Source organism: Zootermopsis nevadensis, unplaced genomic scaffold (genome assembly GCF_977971745.1).
Source record: "Zootermopsis nevadensis isolate Lab colony 2312 unplaced genomic scaffold, Znev_1.0 Znev_ptg000010l, whole genome shotgun sequence".
In the NCBI taxonomy this organism is placed as follows: domain Eukaryota; kingdom Metazoa; phylum Arthropoda; class Insecta; order Blattodea; family Termopsidae; genus Zootermopsis; species Zootermopsis nevadensis.
In genome coordinates this window covers 20,634,709-20,649,108 of record NW_028259142.1, presented here as the reverse complement: position 1 = coordinate 20,649,108, position 14,400 = coordinate 20,634,709, and the positions used below count along the sequence as shown (strand labels likewise).

General features: G+C 37.7%; 3 protein-coding genes across 3 annotated transcripts; 1 reads left to right on the top strand and 2 right to left on the bottom strand.

The window, feature by feature from the left end:
* Nucleotides 1–429: 429 nt before the first annotated feature.
* On the bottom strand, nucleotides 430–6,615 carry LOC110829620 (GPALPP motifs-containing protein 1). Its single transcript, XM_022063537.2, has 5 exons — nucleotides 6,478–6,615; nucleotides 4,534–5,288; nucleotides 3,063–3,245; nucleotides 1,667–1,816; nucleotides 430–1,559 (listed from the first exon to the last, which is right to left on the bottom strand). Exons 2-5 carry the CDS (start codon nucleotides 5,278–5,280, stop codon nucleotides 1,410–1,412), a joined length of 1,230 nt encoding a protein of 409 aa, XP_021919229.1. The 5' UTR covers nucleotides 5,281–5,288; nucleotides 6,478–6,615; the 3' UTR covers nucleotides 430–1,409.
* On the bottom strand, nucleotides 5,310–6,471 carry LOC147874286 (phosphatidate cytidylyltransferase, mitochondrial). The gene has a single exon (XM_087346801.1). It carries the CDS (start codon nucleotides 6,404–6,406, stop codon nucleotides 5,387–5,389), a length of 1,020 nt encoding a protein of 339 aa, XP_087202927.1. The 5' UTR covers nucleotides 6,407–6,471; the 3' UTR covers nucleotides 5,310–5,386.
* Nucleotides 6,612–14,368, top strand: CSN6 (COP9 signalosome subunit 6). Its single transcript, XM_022063538.2, has 6 exons — nucleotides 6,612–6,892; nucleotides 8,646–8,777; nucleotides 8,882–9,033; nucleotides 11,128–11,290; nucleotides 12,410–12,603; nucleotides 13,906–14,368. The coding sequence occupies exons 1-6, from the start codon at nucleotides 6,712–6,714 to the stop codon at nucleotides 14,044–14,046; spliced, it is 963 nt and encodes a 320-aa protein (XP_021919230.1). The 5' UTR covers nucleotides 6,612–6,711; the 3' UTR covers nucleotides 14,047–14,368.
* Nucleotides 14,369–14,400: the final 32 nt, after the last annotated feature.

Below are 14,400 nucleotides of genomic sequence, written 5' to 3'. Positions count from 1 at the left end.
TACGACGAACTGCTTTTGAGAAAATTATCATATATCGAATATTTTATATTGCATGATGGCGGCAAGAAATACGAGGTTGTTTTTAGGCCATTCGACTGCGGCATTAGAACAAGTTCATTTCCTACCACCCATCAATTTGTGTTTGATAATTTTCCACGTGTAGGGAAGTTCTCTAACATGAAGACAGTATCATTTGACTCTTATATTGTATTTCGGCTCTGTTTCGTGATATTCTGTTTATTATCGGCTCGGTCCACACAGGGCATTACTCTACGGCAACTTGTTTCGGCACGTCATCTCCAGGTAATTTTTAGTATCCCGTGTGTACGCAGTATGCCACTTTCTGTCGCATTAGATGGACTGGAAGTCCATGTTGAAGTAAAAAGGCAATATTGATTAAGAGGAAAATATGTAATAATAATAATAAAATGGAAATACATAAATTATATTTGTCTTATGACTTCCACCATGATGACAATCTGATTTCAGGGTTTTACTCTAAGACATCACTAAGAATAAAAGTTCTTAGTTCATACACAGTGGTTCTACATAGAAAGAAAGACATACATAAGTTCACACAATGTTATGAAACTACATAAGATGCTATTAGTGAGCTCGCCATCGCTACGCGACCCATAATATCGGATCATTTTGAAATGTCACAAACACACAACAGCAATGTTTTAACCTGCTACCATCTTGGATGATATCGTATGATACGTCGTCTCTAAATGCCAGACCCTGGTCATGATCGCATAAACACACGTGTCAGAAATATATCAGCGATGAATTTATTCCAAGTGAAATCCATGTCACGTGGTGATCTTACTTAAATTAAAGTTAAAATTAATTAATGCATCTAAAACAAGTTAACTTGTATGAAGGATCCATACAGATTTAAAATTTGGTCTTTCAAACAACTTTTTGTTTCACAATTTTATTCTAAAGAATGGCGAAACTAAATTTTTAAAATTATAAAACTTCCTAAAATTAAATGACTGTCTACAGACTTTAAATATCCAACTGTAGAAGAAGTAATGACCCAGAAATATATCATGTAATTAGTTAATAATAAATCTCATTTAAGGGTAAAGAAAGAAATGCAAATTTAGTATTTTATCAGAGGAAAAACAGTCAATAGGACTCCGTGATTTCATCGCGTAAAATAGAATCTAATATTATTCGCATTTCGATCATCACAAATATTTCACAAACCAGATAGACGTGAAAACCGGCGTTATGGGAATCTTTGAGGGAGAGGCAAATAATTCACGTGAAAGCAAATGCATTGCTTACGCTGCCCTGCGGGAGCAATTAATGATAAATTATCGGTCTGTGTGCTCGTGACAGAGAACTTCTAACAAACATTCAGTCTCCATAGTTGTAGCTTACGTGCAATATGCGTCAAGTCACAAGAACTTACGTTGGCCACTAGAGAAACGGTCGTTCAACAGGGCAGCCTTCTTGAAGATTGCTTTCTTCTGGGCTTCATCAAATCTGTTGGCCTGCAGGTCAACGCTGCGATCGAACGGCCGCCTCTCTTCGTGCTTGCCCCCCTTCTATAAAATTAACATAAAGACTTATTCAGTTTCAAAAGCTAGTCTAATTGACGTGGATCGCACCTCCCTCTAACTCCTCCGTCAATTAACTGCAGTACCCAGTTTACCTTTATCTTCTTCAGTTCCTTCTGATGCGCCTCCAATAGGGACTCTTGTCTCTTCTTTCCAGAGTGTTTCTCTACGAGATGTTGCATCTCCTTGTCTCGCTCTTCAACTGCTGCCAGTTCCAGCTTATCGACAGGACCAGACTTCTCCCGCTAGAAATAAAAGATTTATTTGAAAAATTTGTTGTCATAAAGACTATAACTCTTTTAAGCCAAAGTTCATTAAATAATATTTAAGAATTCAGTTCTTACTTCATACAAAACTCATCTCCATCACAAAGATCAATTTGATAGTGATGTTTATTTTAAAGGGTTAGTCCTAGTGGATTTGCATTCTTCTGGGTTACGATGACACGTAGTCTTGAGGGTGATTCTCTCAAAATTCTGGTACTGCCTACAAGACTACATGTCACCTAACCTAGATTACCACATTCCAAATGTTCACTACCATAAAAACCTAACATTTTATTTAAACCCACTCTTTCAATGTTTGCCATCACTTAATTTTTTCACACATTCAATGAATGAAATAAAGACATTTTAATAAACTAAACCATTACATACATCAACATTGGCACTTAGTAAATTAGCAAATCTAGTGTTAGAAAATGACCATCGTAGCTTCATGGCACATGGAGAATGAAAACGTGGTTAATATTCCATATTATAATGCGTGCACATCACTCTGAGACATTCTGTTTAACACGGTCTCCCACGTGACTCATTTCTGTAAAAATTCCTATCAAAAATTCTGTAAGCATTTCTTGTCCTCTCACATATATGACACATCTGGCTCATCTGAACTTGTTTTAAATTCCCCAACAAATAAAAAAAACACAAACAATTAGGAACCTTCTTATGTAACTTGTGTTTTACACGTTACATCTTCTTGCATCCAATTATTCTCCTCGGCACTTCGCATATGAATCTGTTTTTCTTAGTGGGAGGTCAATTTTTTCTCCCACGTAAACAAACCATTCAGTGTAAAGATTACTAAAATTATAAAGAGCTGGAACAAAAATTTTCAATAATTCTCCTGTAAATCTCTTGTTAAAGAAGGCTCTTGATCCTGTTTCCTACAGAACTCTCATTAAACTACAGCGGTAACCTCAATATACTCCGCTAATGGCAATTTAACGAGCCAAGTGAGTGGCCTTAAGCAAGCATAACGCACTCAAGATACCATGTCCTGTAAGTCTCCAAATATTTCTTTATTATAGTTTTAACACCAATGTTAATCTAATCCAGTCAACTACCATTTCTGACTAAACACGCAGCAGACATATTTTTACATATCATATACGCGGCTAGAAAATTTAAACCTTATAGTGATATTACGTCATGCAGATTTAAAACTCGACGAGTAATGCCCTTCCGTAATTCACAGAAAGCAACATACTGGTGTGTGTTTCTTCTGAAGACGATCGGCAGGTGTGTCCGTCCATACAGAACGATCACCTGATTCTGGCTTAGCCCTTGCTCGGAACTGTCTCGGCCCCAAACCGAAGCTAGCTGCTCGATCAGGTGGTAACTCCAACATCCAACTCTCACGTTTCACTGGTCCACAGTCATGATTCCCATCCTGGTAAACACATTGTAAATTGGCGTGCTTACAATAGTGTCAGCTCAGCTGTTCAGTCTTGCCGTCGCCACAACCAGCCGAAACTTCCGCCACTACTGTGGTTTCAACATTCAGTCCCTGTTGGGGTGTAACATATTCTTGTACTTAGTGGTGAGAAGAACATCTATATCACAAGAGTTCCACTCACCACGAGAACATTTTACATCCCAAAAAAAAAAAAAAAAAAAAAAAAAAAAGGAGACTAAAGCAACAGGAAACGTCCAACATGAATATAACAATGCCTATCAAGTGTAACTTAGTTTTATGATTAAAAACAGGTTCTGAAGAATTTTAATTTACAGTGTATATTAATTGTAAACTGAAAAGGATATTAATAAAATATGCAAACTTAATATAGACCTACAACTTAACATGTAACTAAATTACAGGTAACATTCTCAAAAAAAAAAAAAAAAAAAATTAAAAAATAATCATCATCATAAGGTGGCAACTGACTTGTAACATTTACTCGTAATGTAACATTCACGGCGAGCATGTTACATTACACCACAACTGATGAGGCGTATCGAATGCTCGTTTTGAACGCTCGGCTCGACTGTGCTCTTGTGCGCTCCATTCATTTCATTCAATATGTCGGACGTGGAGGTTGTGTTATCTTTGTTTCATTTAATACGCTACTGTTATCTAAAGAATTCGTGAATGCTCCTTACGACGCCTCTCGTCTGACTGACTGACTTGTAACGTAACACTCAAAGGGATTCGCGAAAAAACCGACAACACGATGGAGCGCCCGCGAGCGTGAGCGGCTCGCATCGAGCGGCTCCGTTCGCTGTCTTCACTTGTGTAATGCTCGATTTGTAACACGTTACATTACAGGCAAATGTTACAAGTCAATCGCCACCTATATATTAACTTCTTAATATTCATTCACGAAAAACAAACATTAGACCTGATTCAAAGATAACCAACAATTCCAATAATGTAATAGCATGTGGAATGAAAAATAAACACCTGAAGATGGGCTAATGAGCCTGAAACATGCAGTGTTACATATAAAATGAATAAAAAGTACTTGTGTGTTGCGTAATGACAGAAGTAATAAACATTTAGACTAGATAACATTACTAGTCGTTATGTGGCACGGATGCTGTCTGGCACTCATTACCACAATTAAACACAATGTGCAAGTAGAATTACTAATTATATCAAATCTAAAACTTCTTGACGATGGTGAAGAGTCAATTGAATAAAAAATTTACTTGGATATTATCCATCGTCTAGTAATTACCTTGCCTGCCAGTTTCCTCTTCATTCTCAATGCCCGATCATCGATCTGATCCTGAAGATACGTTGCATTTCCGATCCCTTCAGGAGCAAAAATTGGTCCCACAACATCAGCGTCGCTGTCCGAACTCCCATCATCTACAGGATAACTTAGATGTACTGCAGGGGGCAAACATGGTCCCAACACCCCTCTTGAAGTTTTAACGTCCTGAATGAAACTACTGGGTCTTACTTTCAAACCTGGAGGCAAAGCAGGGCCGTACATCTCATCTTGTGGGCCATCTCCATAAGCTTCCTCATGAGACACATCTGCACCAAGATTTGGCAATGAGATGACATCATCTTCATCAGTTTCTTTTGAAAGAGGCACAACAGAACTCTGTGACTCATTATGATTTTCAGTTTTTTGTCCCATCTTTAGTTGAGGAGGTAATGCAGGTCCTATTGAGGAACCTTCATTTTCTGGAGGGCTCTTTATATCATTATGAGCTATACATAAGTGAGGTGGCAATGAGGGACCAATTTCAGGAGCTTGTGAATTTCTCTTCTCTGTGATTTCTGGCAAGAAAACTGAAGGATTTTTCATTCTCTGGATCAACTCTGGTGGTAAGGAAGGACAATCAATCAAAACATCCCCCTTTCTATCTTGTTCCATTTGACTCTCATTTGATTTGGAGGTTTCCTGGTTTTCACTAGATTCCACCTTCATCTGTAGATGAGGAGGGAGGGCAGGCCCAATAAGGTTAGACATCTTTGTCACTGGAATGATACAAACACATATTGCAAAAATTAAATGGCAATTTTATTTAAACTAATTTTTCTTACAAATACTAGGCGCACTCAAAAACTAAATGTTACTAAGATTTCATCATTCTCAGTATCTTTCTTCCGCTATAGCGCAAAGATTTAAGTATGCCAGCGGTGATAATTCCCTTGAGGCTCTGATTAATGCTTGAAGACCTGACAATGTCCTTTATGCAATCCAACAGGATCAAGCCACAATCTGGATTATAAGCAATGGCTCTGAGGGCATCTTCTGTGTCCTGATGAAGCTTTCCACTATCTCTGTTCCAGAGGCGAACAATAGCTCTCTGAGGAGCTTTCGGAAGCTGGTTCAAGTGATGGATACATGCAACGGGGCTGACATCTTGCAAGCACAACCCAGATTCCTTTGACACTTCTACAAAGTTAGACAAAGAATTAAGTACTGGATAATACATTGCTCTGAAGGCTTCAATCTGTGGATCAACAATCTTATGCACTTTATTCTTGTCCTCACCAAATATCATGCGGAAATCACCAGCATAAGACAGGTTGCTGATGGTGATATAGAATTCATGTTCACTGAAGTTTTCTGGTAGCATCAATAATGCAGTATGAACAGCACTATGGAGGTTCAACTGGAGTGCAGAGCGAAGTTCAGAATCACTAGGTTTATGGATAATTTGAACTGGTTTGTGAAGCCGACCTGCTACGTACAGGTAATTCCAATCAAGTAGATCGGTCACAAGAGCTGATTGGGATATAACGCCATATTTTAGAGTTACCCCTGCGTCTTCTATAGGAACATAAGCGTTGAAATACACTTCTGCACCCCACTTCTCCTGGAAGCGGGAGACAGCTGCATGACCTAACCGACGCAATGACGAATAATGATGTGGATTACGGCTAATGTTCTCTTTGTGCCATGTAGACGGATCTTTAACTGTGAAAATCATATCTACCATATTCTTTGTAATATCAGAGCCAGACTGCCTGAACACTCCAGATCCATATGCAAAACAAAATGAGAAATGTTGTGGAAACGTAGACAGTAATATCTTGCTGTAAAGAGGCGAGCAAGCAACAACGGCTTTAGTTCCTGCCATAGTTATCATAAAATGTACTATTACTATCAGTACAAACTAATAAAAGATAGCAATTACGGATGTATTGTTTTGTAAATCACCTGCTGTTCAAAATACAGCAACATCAAATCATTCACCACGTCTTGTTTAACCTCGCATAACCATCACATCTCCAATTTTCCTCAACTTCATGTGATTCTGTATCTATGCTTATACTATTCTATCACCAGGTTGCGTTAGTTGTTGCAGTCCTGCATATGGCAGCATAAATGAAATTCGTTGGTGTTGATTATTGATATTTGTGTGTTATAGAATAAGAAAGTTGATCGAAACGGATGAATAGTCCACGCCAGAACGAAATGGAAGTTGACGATACTGTTGTTATTGCCAATAGAAGTGTTATGGCCTCTTCAGGCACTGTTGGTAGTGTATCTATATCATTGCATCCTTTGGTTATAATGAACATTTCAGAACATTGGACACGGCTGAGGGCACAAGAGGGATCCCCACAACAAGGTAACTACCACTTTGGATAGTTTTTTAATTAAAATATTATGATTATCTCTTTCGGTATTAAGTTTATGTGACATGTTCTATAGCCTTTGCTGAAGTCAAATATAAACTGTCAATCCAAACCTGTTCTTTTTTCTGGTATAAGTATCATTATTACTCACCCAGAACTGGATTGTCATTAGAATATCGTGAATAATGTATTTTGCCAACCTAAACAAATGGATTAAAGCTAACAAACTGGCAATTAATTTTAATAAAACGAACAACATAAATTTTACAACTATGAACAAGACATTTCCTAGTTTAAATATAGGTTTTGACAATAAATTAATTGAGTAAGTAGAAGCAAACCAATTCCTTGGCTTACAAATTGACAGTAACTTAAATTGGTAGAAACAGATTGAATATAGTATTTCCAAACTAAGCTCTGCATGAGGACAGTCATACCACTCACAACAATAAATTAATTTGAAAAAAGAGAGTATATTATACAGGTATCAAGTTATTCAGTTATCTTCCACCTGAAATTAAAAGTTTGAATCATGATATAAAAGTATTCAAGCCTGCATTAAATTACTACTTAACTCACTCCTACTCTGTAGATGATTTTACCTCTATTGAAAATTCTTAAGTTTATGTGTATCTATATATGTGAAATAAGTTCTGTACTTGGTTCCTGGGGGTAAAGCTATACCTCCACTCCCCCCCAAACTACCTACATGGCGTGTAGTGGGATGGCTTTATTTTTTTCCCCTTTTACTTGCATTATGACATGGTTGGTTTAGCCCAAAGAACAATTTGTGAAATGTAAATAAAGTCTCCTTCTAACTCTCTAATGCCCTTGAAGGGTCTGTGAAATATAAAACTTTCTGTTTCTGGTTTTGCTATACAGAATGATTATTTGTTTTTTTGCCATAAGCAAAATTATGTAACCGTGATAAACTGTGCAGGATAATTTATAACAGGGAAAAACAAATTTTAATAAATCTGTACTGGTTATATTTCAGAATATAATCTAGGTTGAAAAACAGGTTTATTCGTAGAGTAAAAGTACAAACTGGAGAGCCTAATAAAACATAACCTAACCTAAGAAAACCAAGCCGGGAAGGATCAATTCTCTAACTTTGACATGATGGGTGAACCAAACCATGTTTTGAACCTTAACCTTCAGACGATGCTCATTATCAGCTGTACACCTATTACCAAGGCTGCTCCATGGGGTCATTGCCTGCTTACCCACCCTAATTTCAGCGCAGTCACAATATGTTATGATTTTGGGGAACTTTCATAAAGAATAAATAGAACATTTAAAAATGTGTGTTTTATTTGTCAGTATGGTATTAATTCTCTGTTTGCAGTTTGGAAATTGTTATAGAACCTTTTTAATGATTGTTTGAACATCGAGTTACACGTTGTGCAGAAATTATTTTGATGAACCAGATTCTGCACCTTCCAGATTAATCTTTATTTATATAGCATGCACTCTATTTAATTTAACCCTTTGAATCCAAAACAGATATGAATAACATACACATTTCAGTCCCAGGGTCAAGGAAACACAACACTTCTCTATTAGAAAGATCAGCTAGTTGATGCTATATAAGGAAAATATCACATTTTACTTTGAAAATAATGTGTAACAGATAAATATATTCTCTGTATAAAATGCAAGGTTATTGATTGTTGGAGTAGGTGATACATGTTGTTAGTGCTGGGCTTTAAATTGTTAACATATTTTATTGTCCTTATTTTTCAGTGATTGGTGCTTTAATTGGGAAGCAGAAAGGGCGCAATCTTGAATTAATGAATTCATTTGAGCTGTTATTCAGTTGCATTGGAGGTGATACAATCATAGACAGAGATTATTACAACACAAAAGAGGAGCAGTGTAAGTAAATTAATGATCAGGTAAATATTTGTGTTACATGAGCTAAATCAACTGCTCTGCATATAAAGTATGTTATGAATAAAGACAATATGGTTATTATTCAGTCAAACAGGTGTTCAGTGACATGGATTTCTTGGGCTGGTACACAACAGGGGACCACCCGGATGACGGAGATATCAAGATCCATAAACAGATTTGTGAGATAAATGAGAGCCCTGTTCTTCTGAAACTTAACCCACAGGCCAGGCATAGTGATGTAAGTTATATCCCAAATATATTATTTGCTATGGTTAGGCCTACTAGGATGAGAAGAGTGAATTGAATTAAAGACGTGATAGTGGCTGAAACGTCAGAATGTTACAAGTTCCAGTCTTGTTAAGAAGAGCTGTCCTGTGGGCTTTGAGATTCTCATGGCTGTCTTCAGGGTTGTAGTGTTCAATCAGGATAGCACTTAGAAGCTGGTTCTTTTCTGAATAGTCTGCTAGATGTTTACCAACGTTTCAGAGGTCTTTGCTGCTATCATCAGAGCAATTAGTGATGATGGAGGCAGGAATGACCTCTTGACATATTGGTAAACATCTGAGAGACTACACAGAAGAGAGCCAGCTTCTAAATGCTGTCCTGATTGTACTTACATAGTAATCATAAAGTTCAGCCCACATACGTTCCAATCTGTTTATCACAAATAACAGTCTGCAAATGTCATTATTAATAGCAGATCAAAATGAGACATGTTTCTGGAATGGAATTTAATTAATCACAGCGACAAATATACCTCTACATTTACATAAAATCATGTTTATTTACACTTTATGAGGTATTAAAATAAAAGAAACATTAAAAATGTACACAAGTGCATATCAAAAAGTTTAAAGTTGTTGACTGACCCCAGAACTCCCTCTTCCTCTTCCTCTTAGTTAAATGCCGCAGAAGTGGAGAGAGTTAAAGAAGTATTAATGTTAATGTTTAGTAGCTGAAAGGAAATGAAAAGTATAAAAGCCAATAGCTGTAGAATATTATATTTTCCAGAATAAGCACTATTTTCCTCTCATATAGTTAAAAAAGTATTTTTTGTAATACTTTTCCTCAGAAATCTGGGTATAGCTTATACTCGGTGCATCTTGTAGTCTGGAAAACGATATGTGTAATAATTGAAGCAGAATCTGCAGACTGCCATAAAAAAAGCTGCTGACCAACATTGGTCCATAGATCATTGTTTGAGAACGACTGCCTTACGTCAATAACTTTTCCATACTACACTCAGAACGTGTATGAAATTTCAGTACATTCTACACTGAATGATGGGACATCCTCCCTATTTCTGTTTAACATAATTTTTCATAATACAGATGACGTGTGTTCAATCCCGATATAATTGGTGTATTATTAAAAGCTTTATCCGCCATGGTGGTCTAGCGGTCAGAACGCTGGGCTTGTAATCCTGGGGTCCTGAGTTCGATTCCCGGTGGTGCCCGGATTTATAACTTATGTAGGGCAAGGCCATGGTCCAGGTATTATGGAGTTTTCCTTCGGGGTTTCCCCGGTTTCTCTGTGGCATCCCAACAATTACTCCATTCTCATCATCAGTTACACACAGAAGAAGGCAACGGCAAACCACTTCTGGATCATTTGCCGAGGAAACATATGAACAGGTCCCTATCAGAGGGAACTTGTTCATAATGTCACCAGGGGTCGGCTCCGACCCGATGGTACCAAAAAAAATGAATAAAATCTTTGTGTCTTTATTTAATAATTGTACTATAAAATATACACTGTGAAGGTTGATGACTTTTCATAATACAAGTTCAATAATTTTGTGTTTTAACTTATGATGTAGATTCTTTTCCTGTTCATTGTGTTACTTCAGGCCTGCATTTCTACTTATAATAATTAATTTATTTGATCGAATTGTTTTTATAATTAGCTTAACTGCTGTTTAAGAGATTAAAATGTCATATCTTAGGAAGCATCAGCTTATTAAAAAGTGTCGCTAACTAACTAGATGGCTTACCGAACCCGAAGGTTCATCACCGAATTAACCAAAGCCCTCCACCGGACCCTGTCTCCTTCAACTCCTATCTCCCATAGATCCCGCCTGAGATTATCCTCCCATCTACGTCTAGGTCTCCCCAGCGGTCTCTCCCCCTCAGGCTTCCCAAATAGTGGACCCAACCAACTAGATGGCTTACGGAACCCGAAGGTTCATCACCGAATTAACCAAAGCCCTCCACCAGACCCTGTCCTGGGCCAACAAAATCCATTTGCCTTCATAAAAAGTGTCACAGGTCCAGTTATACACATTTTGTTAAGGCAAACGTTTCAAGGGAATGTGTCACTCTCTTGTTTTCAGCTACCTGTGACAATGTACGAGTCTGTGATTGACCTAGTGGGGGGTGAGGCCACCATGTTATTTGTGGAACTACACTACACTCTTGCAACTGAAGAAGCTGAAAGAATTGGTGTTGACCACGTGGCCCGCATGTCCAGTAATGAGGCCGGGGAGAGTTCTCTGGGTGAATTATTTTATTGTAATATTAAATATAACAATTGGGCTCACTGTGATCAAATGTAATGTTGTATTGGACATCATTGTTATTATTATGAGTACTTAGGTGAATCGTTATTTTTAATGAAGCTCCTTATTTATTTATTTTGTCCGTTGAGACAAATGCTACAACTGTAGAGTAAATCCTATTTCGAATGGAGGTTCAAGAAACCATTTTGTTCTTCATCTGACAAAGGTTCTTTCATAATGTACCATATTCTTATTTTTTTATATATATATATTTATTTAACCACACAGGAAAATAAAATACACGCAGCTCAATTTATGCTGCAAAAATGCATGATGCAACACTTTTCAGACTTTCTCTGATAAGCATGCAATCTAGCCCAGAGTTTGCATCTCAAAGTACAGATTTCTTTGTAAATAAGTTATTCATTTGTCATTTTTATGTAATTAGGAAGGTAATAGCAAGATACGGATGTAACACATTAAAAAACACTTTATGCCAAACGCGTTTCGACCTCATTAGGTCGTTATCAGTGGCAAAAACATATTAATTAATTTCATTAATCTGTATATTAAAATCATACAATTCATAAATCACTGTGCATAAAAAACAGTCATATTTTATGAAACCACACTCATGTCGTTGGGTCTACAGTAACAAAAACCACAAATAAGACTTCGGCCAGTGGACATTGTGCAGCTATGAGCGACTCAGTTTAGATAATGCACCAACTCTCGTGCAATATAAACGTTTAGTGAGGTATTACATACTTTAGAGAATAATCACATTAAGGAATTACTAAATTGTTGGACTTTGTCCATTGTCTGGCATTCCGACGACGGACGAAGCCCGAGGATATAGTAATCCTGAGTGTAACCCACCCTCATCAGAATCCTTTAAAATCGGTATAATTACACAAAGTTTTGTTGATTTTTCATTCACTGCTCTTCCTTCATTTTAATTTTAATACACGTTATCTTCGGGTTTTATCGAAAGTTCCCACTTTTTGTGATTTTGAACACTTTCATTAAAGTTATAGATCTTGATTCTCTTTTAAGTTCAAAATATTCTCTGTCCATATCAAACATGTGGTCACATGTGAACGGAACGTGTTTGCAGTGGCGGAACACCTTACGGCCCAGCACTCGGCCATCAAGATGCTTCACAGTCGTGTTAGGCTGGTGCTGCAATATGTGAGGGCCGTGCAGGCGGGCGAGTTGCCGAGAAACCACGATATCCTCAGAGAAGCGTACAGTTTAAGTCACCGGCTCCCCGTGCTCCAGAGCCCTCACTTCAGGGCCGACTTCTACAATGTGAGTGTCTTTATTATTTTTCTCTTGATCTTTATTTGTTTGAAAATTGTTTCATATACCTCATTTTACTTTTGAAATATGAGAAGATTCCCAAATTCCCTGTTTTCTGTGAAATTCAAACAGTTCATCACCTTGTTCACAGAAGCCCATCATTATTATTATCCTCAAATTAGTGTCTAGATTCCCCAAATAGTTTTTTTCCCTTCGTGTTCGCTGAATAATATTCTGTATGTGTTTTTCATCTCATGTGGTACCTGCCCTCCACATTGCATCTTACATGACTTGAACATCGTAATGAAGTTCTGGTAAAGAGTACAAATCATTGAAACTCCTCATTCTGCAGGGTTTTTTTTCCAGCCTCCCGTTTCTTACTCTTTCTTCGGTCCTGATATTCTTTTCAGCACACTTTTCTCAAACACCCTCAATCTATTTTTGACATTAGGTTTTCACAGCTTTGCCTTTTGGCTATAATCTGTCATTGAAGGTGTTCAAATTCTTCTGCAAACGCTGCAGTTGTTATCTTCATGGTATACGATGTGGTTTCTCCCCATTCAGTAGCACTCGGCTTCTCTGCTTCCCCAGACACGGCACTCGCCTTTAACTTCTTTCTTTCCATCGCCTCTTCGTCTGACTCATGTGGTCACTCCTCTGCGGACTCAAACAAAAGACATACATCTCACTGCCAGATCTTTCTAAGGGCTTCCTTACCGTCATACAGATATTCACCCTAAAGATACCAACTGCGTTGTTTGCGAGAACGCTGGAACACCTTGAAAATTCAACACGGCTTATTCCTGAAAGCGAAAGTTACACGCCCTCAGTCGACTTCCCCCTTCGCTTAAGGTGAAAGATAAAGTTTGACAGTAACATTGTAGGATTTGAGGTTTTTACAGCGGTGAGTCTGGGTTGTATCGCCACGTAATCTGGTAGATCGCCACCAACGTTTCAGAGGTCCTTACTGCCTCCATCAGGAAGACAATGGAGGCAGTATGACCTCTGAAACGTTGGTTAACATCGACCAGACTACACGGCGCAACGACCCAGAAGACGGAAATCTTCAGTAACATTATATTTTAATGTTTGTGCTTTTAGATTTAAGATGGCAAAGCCAAAGGTTTTGAACATGTACGTTGGTACCTGGAGGAGGTACGAAGATGGTGCTAGAAAGTCTCGGCTACTGACAGCACCATCAAATATACCATAAATAAATAAAAATACAACAATTTTAGTGAAGCTTTGAAAATAAGAGTGCACATTCTTTTGTTAAGGACCTGAGTCTTATATTCTGATGATTGTTTTTAGCAATGCAATGATGTGGGCCTTATGACCTACTTGGGAACCATCACCAAAGGCTGCAATGATATAAACCAATTTGTAAATAAATTCAACATCCTATATGACCGGCAGGGAATGGGACGACGCATGAGGGGTCTGTTTTTCTGACATAACGTCGGAGACGAAGAGCGGTTGGTATGAAACAGTTCATTAACAAGAAGCCTGTGTGACTTGTGTGTGAATACATTTAAAGTGAATTTGGAAAGAGAAAGCTTAAGTCTTAAGCCACAGGTGTTGCATGAAGAAAGCTGTTTCATACTTCGTGGCATGTTTTATGCTGACGGCCGTACATCGTCTATTTCGTTTGTAGAGATTTTGCAAGTGAAGTGCTTCTGCAGAATTGACAAGGATACTCCAGACTGTAATTATATTCATTGTATGTATTCTGATTAATAAAATTGTTGCAAGAGCAGCAAGTAAGTTCCTAGTACATGATGGCTTTAACTGAGAAGAAAATCTGTT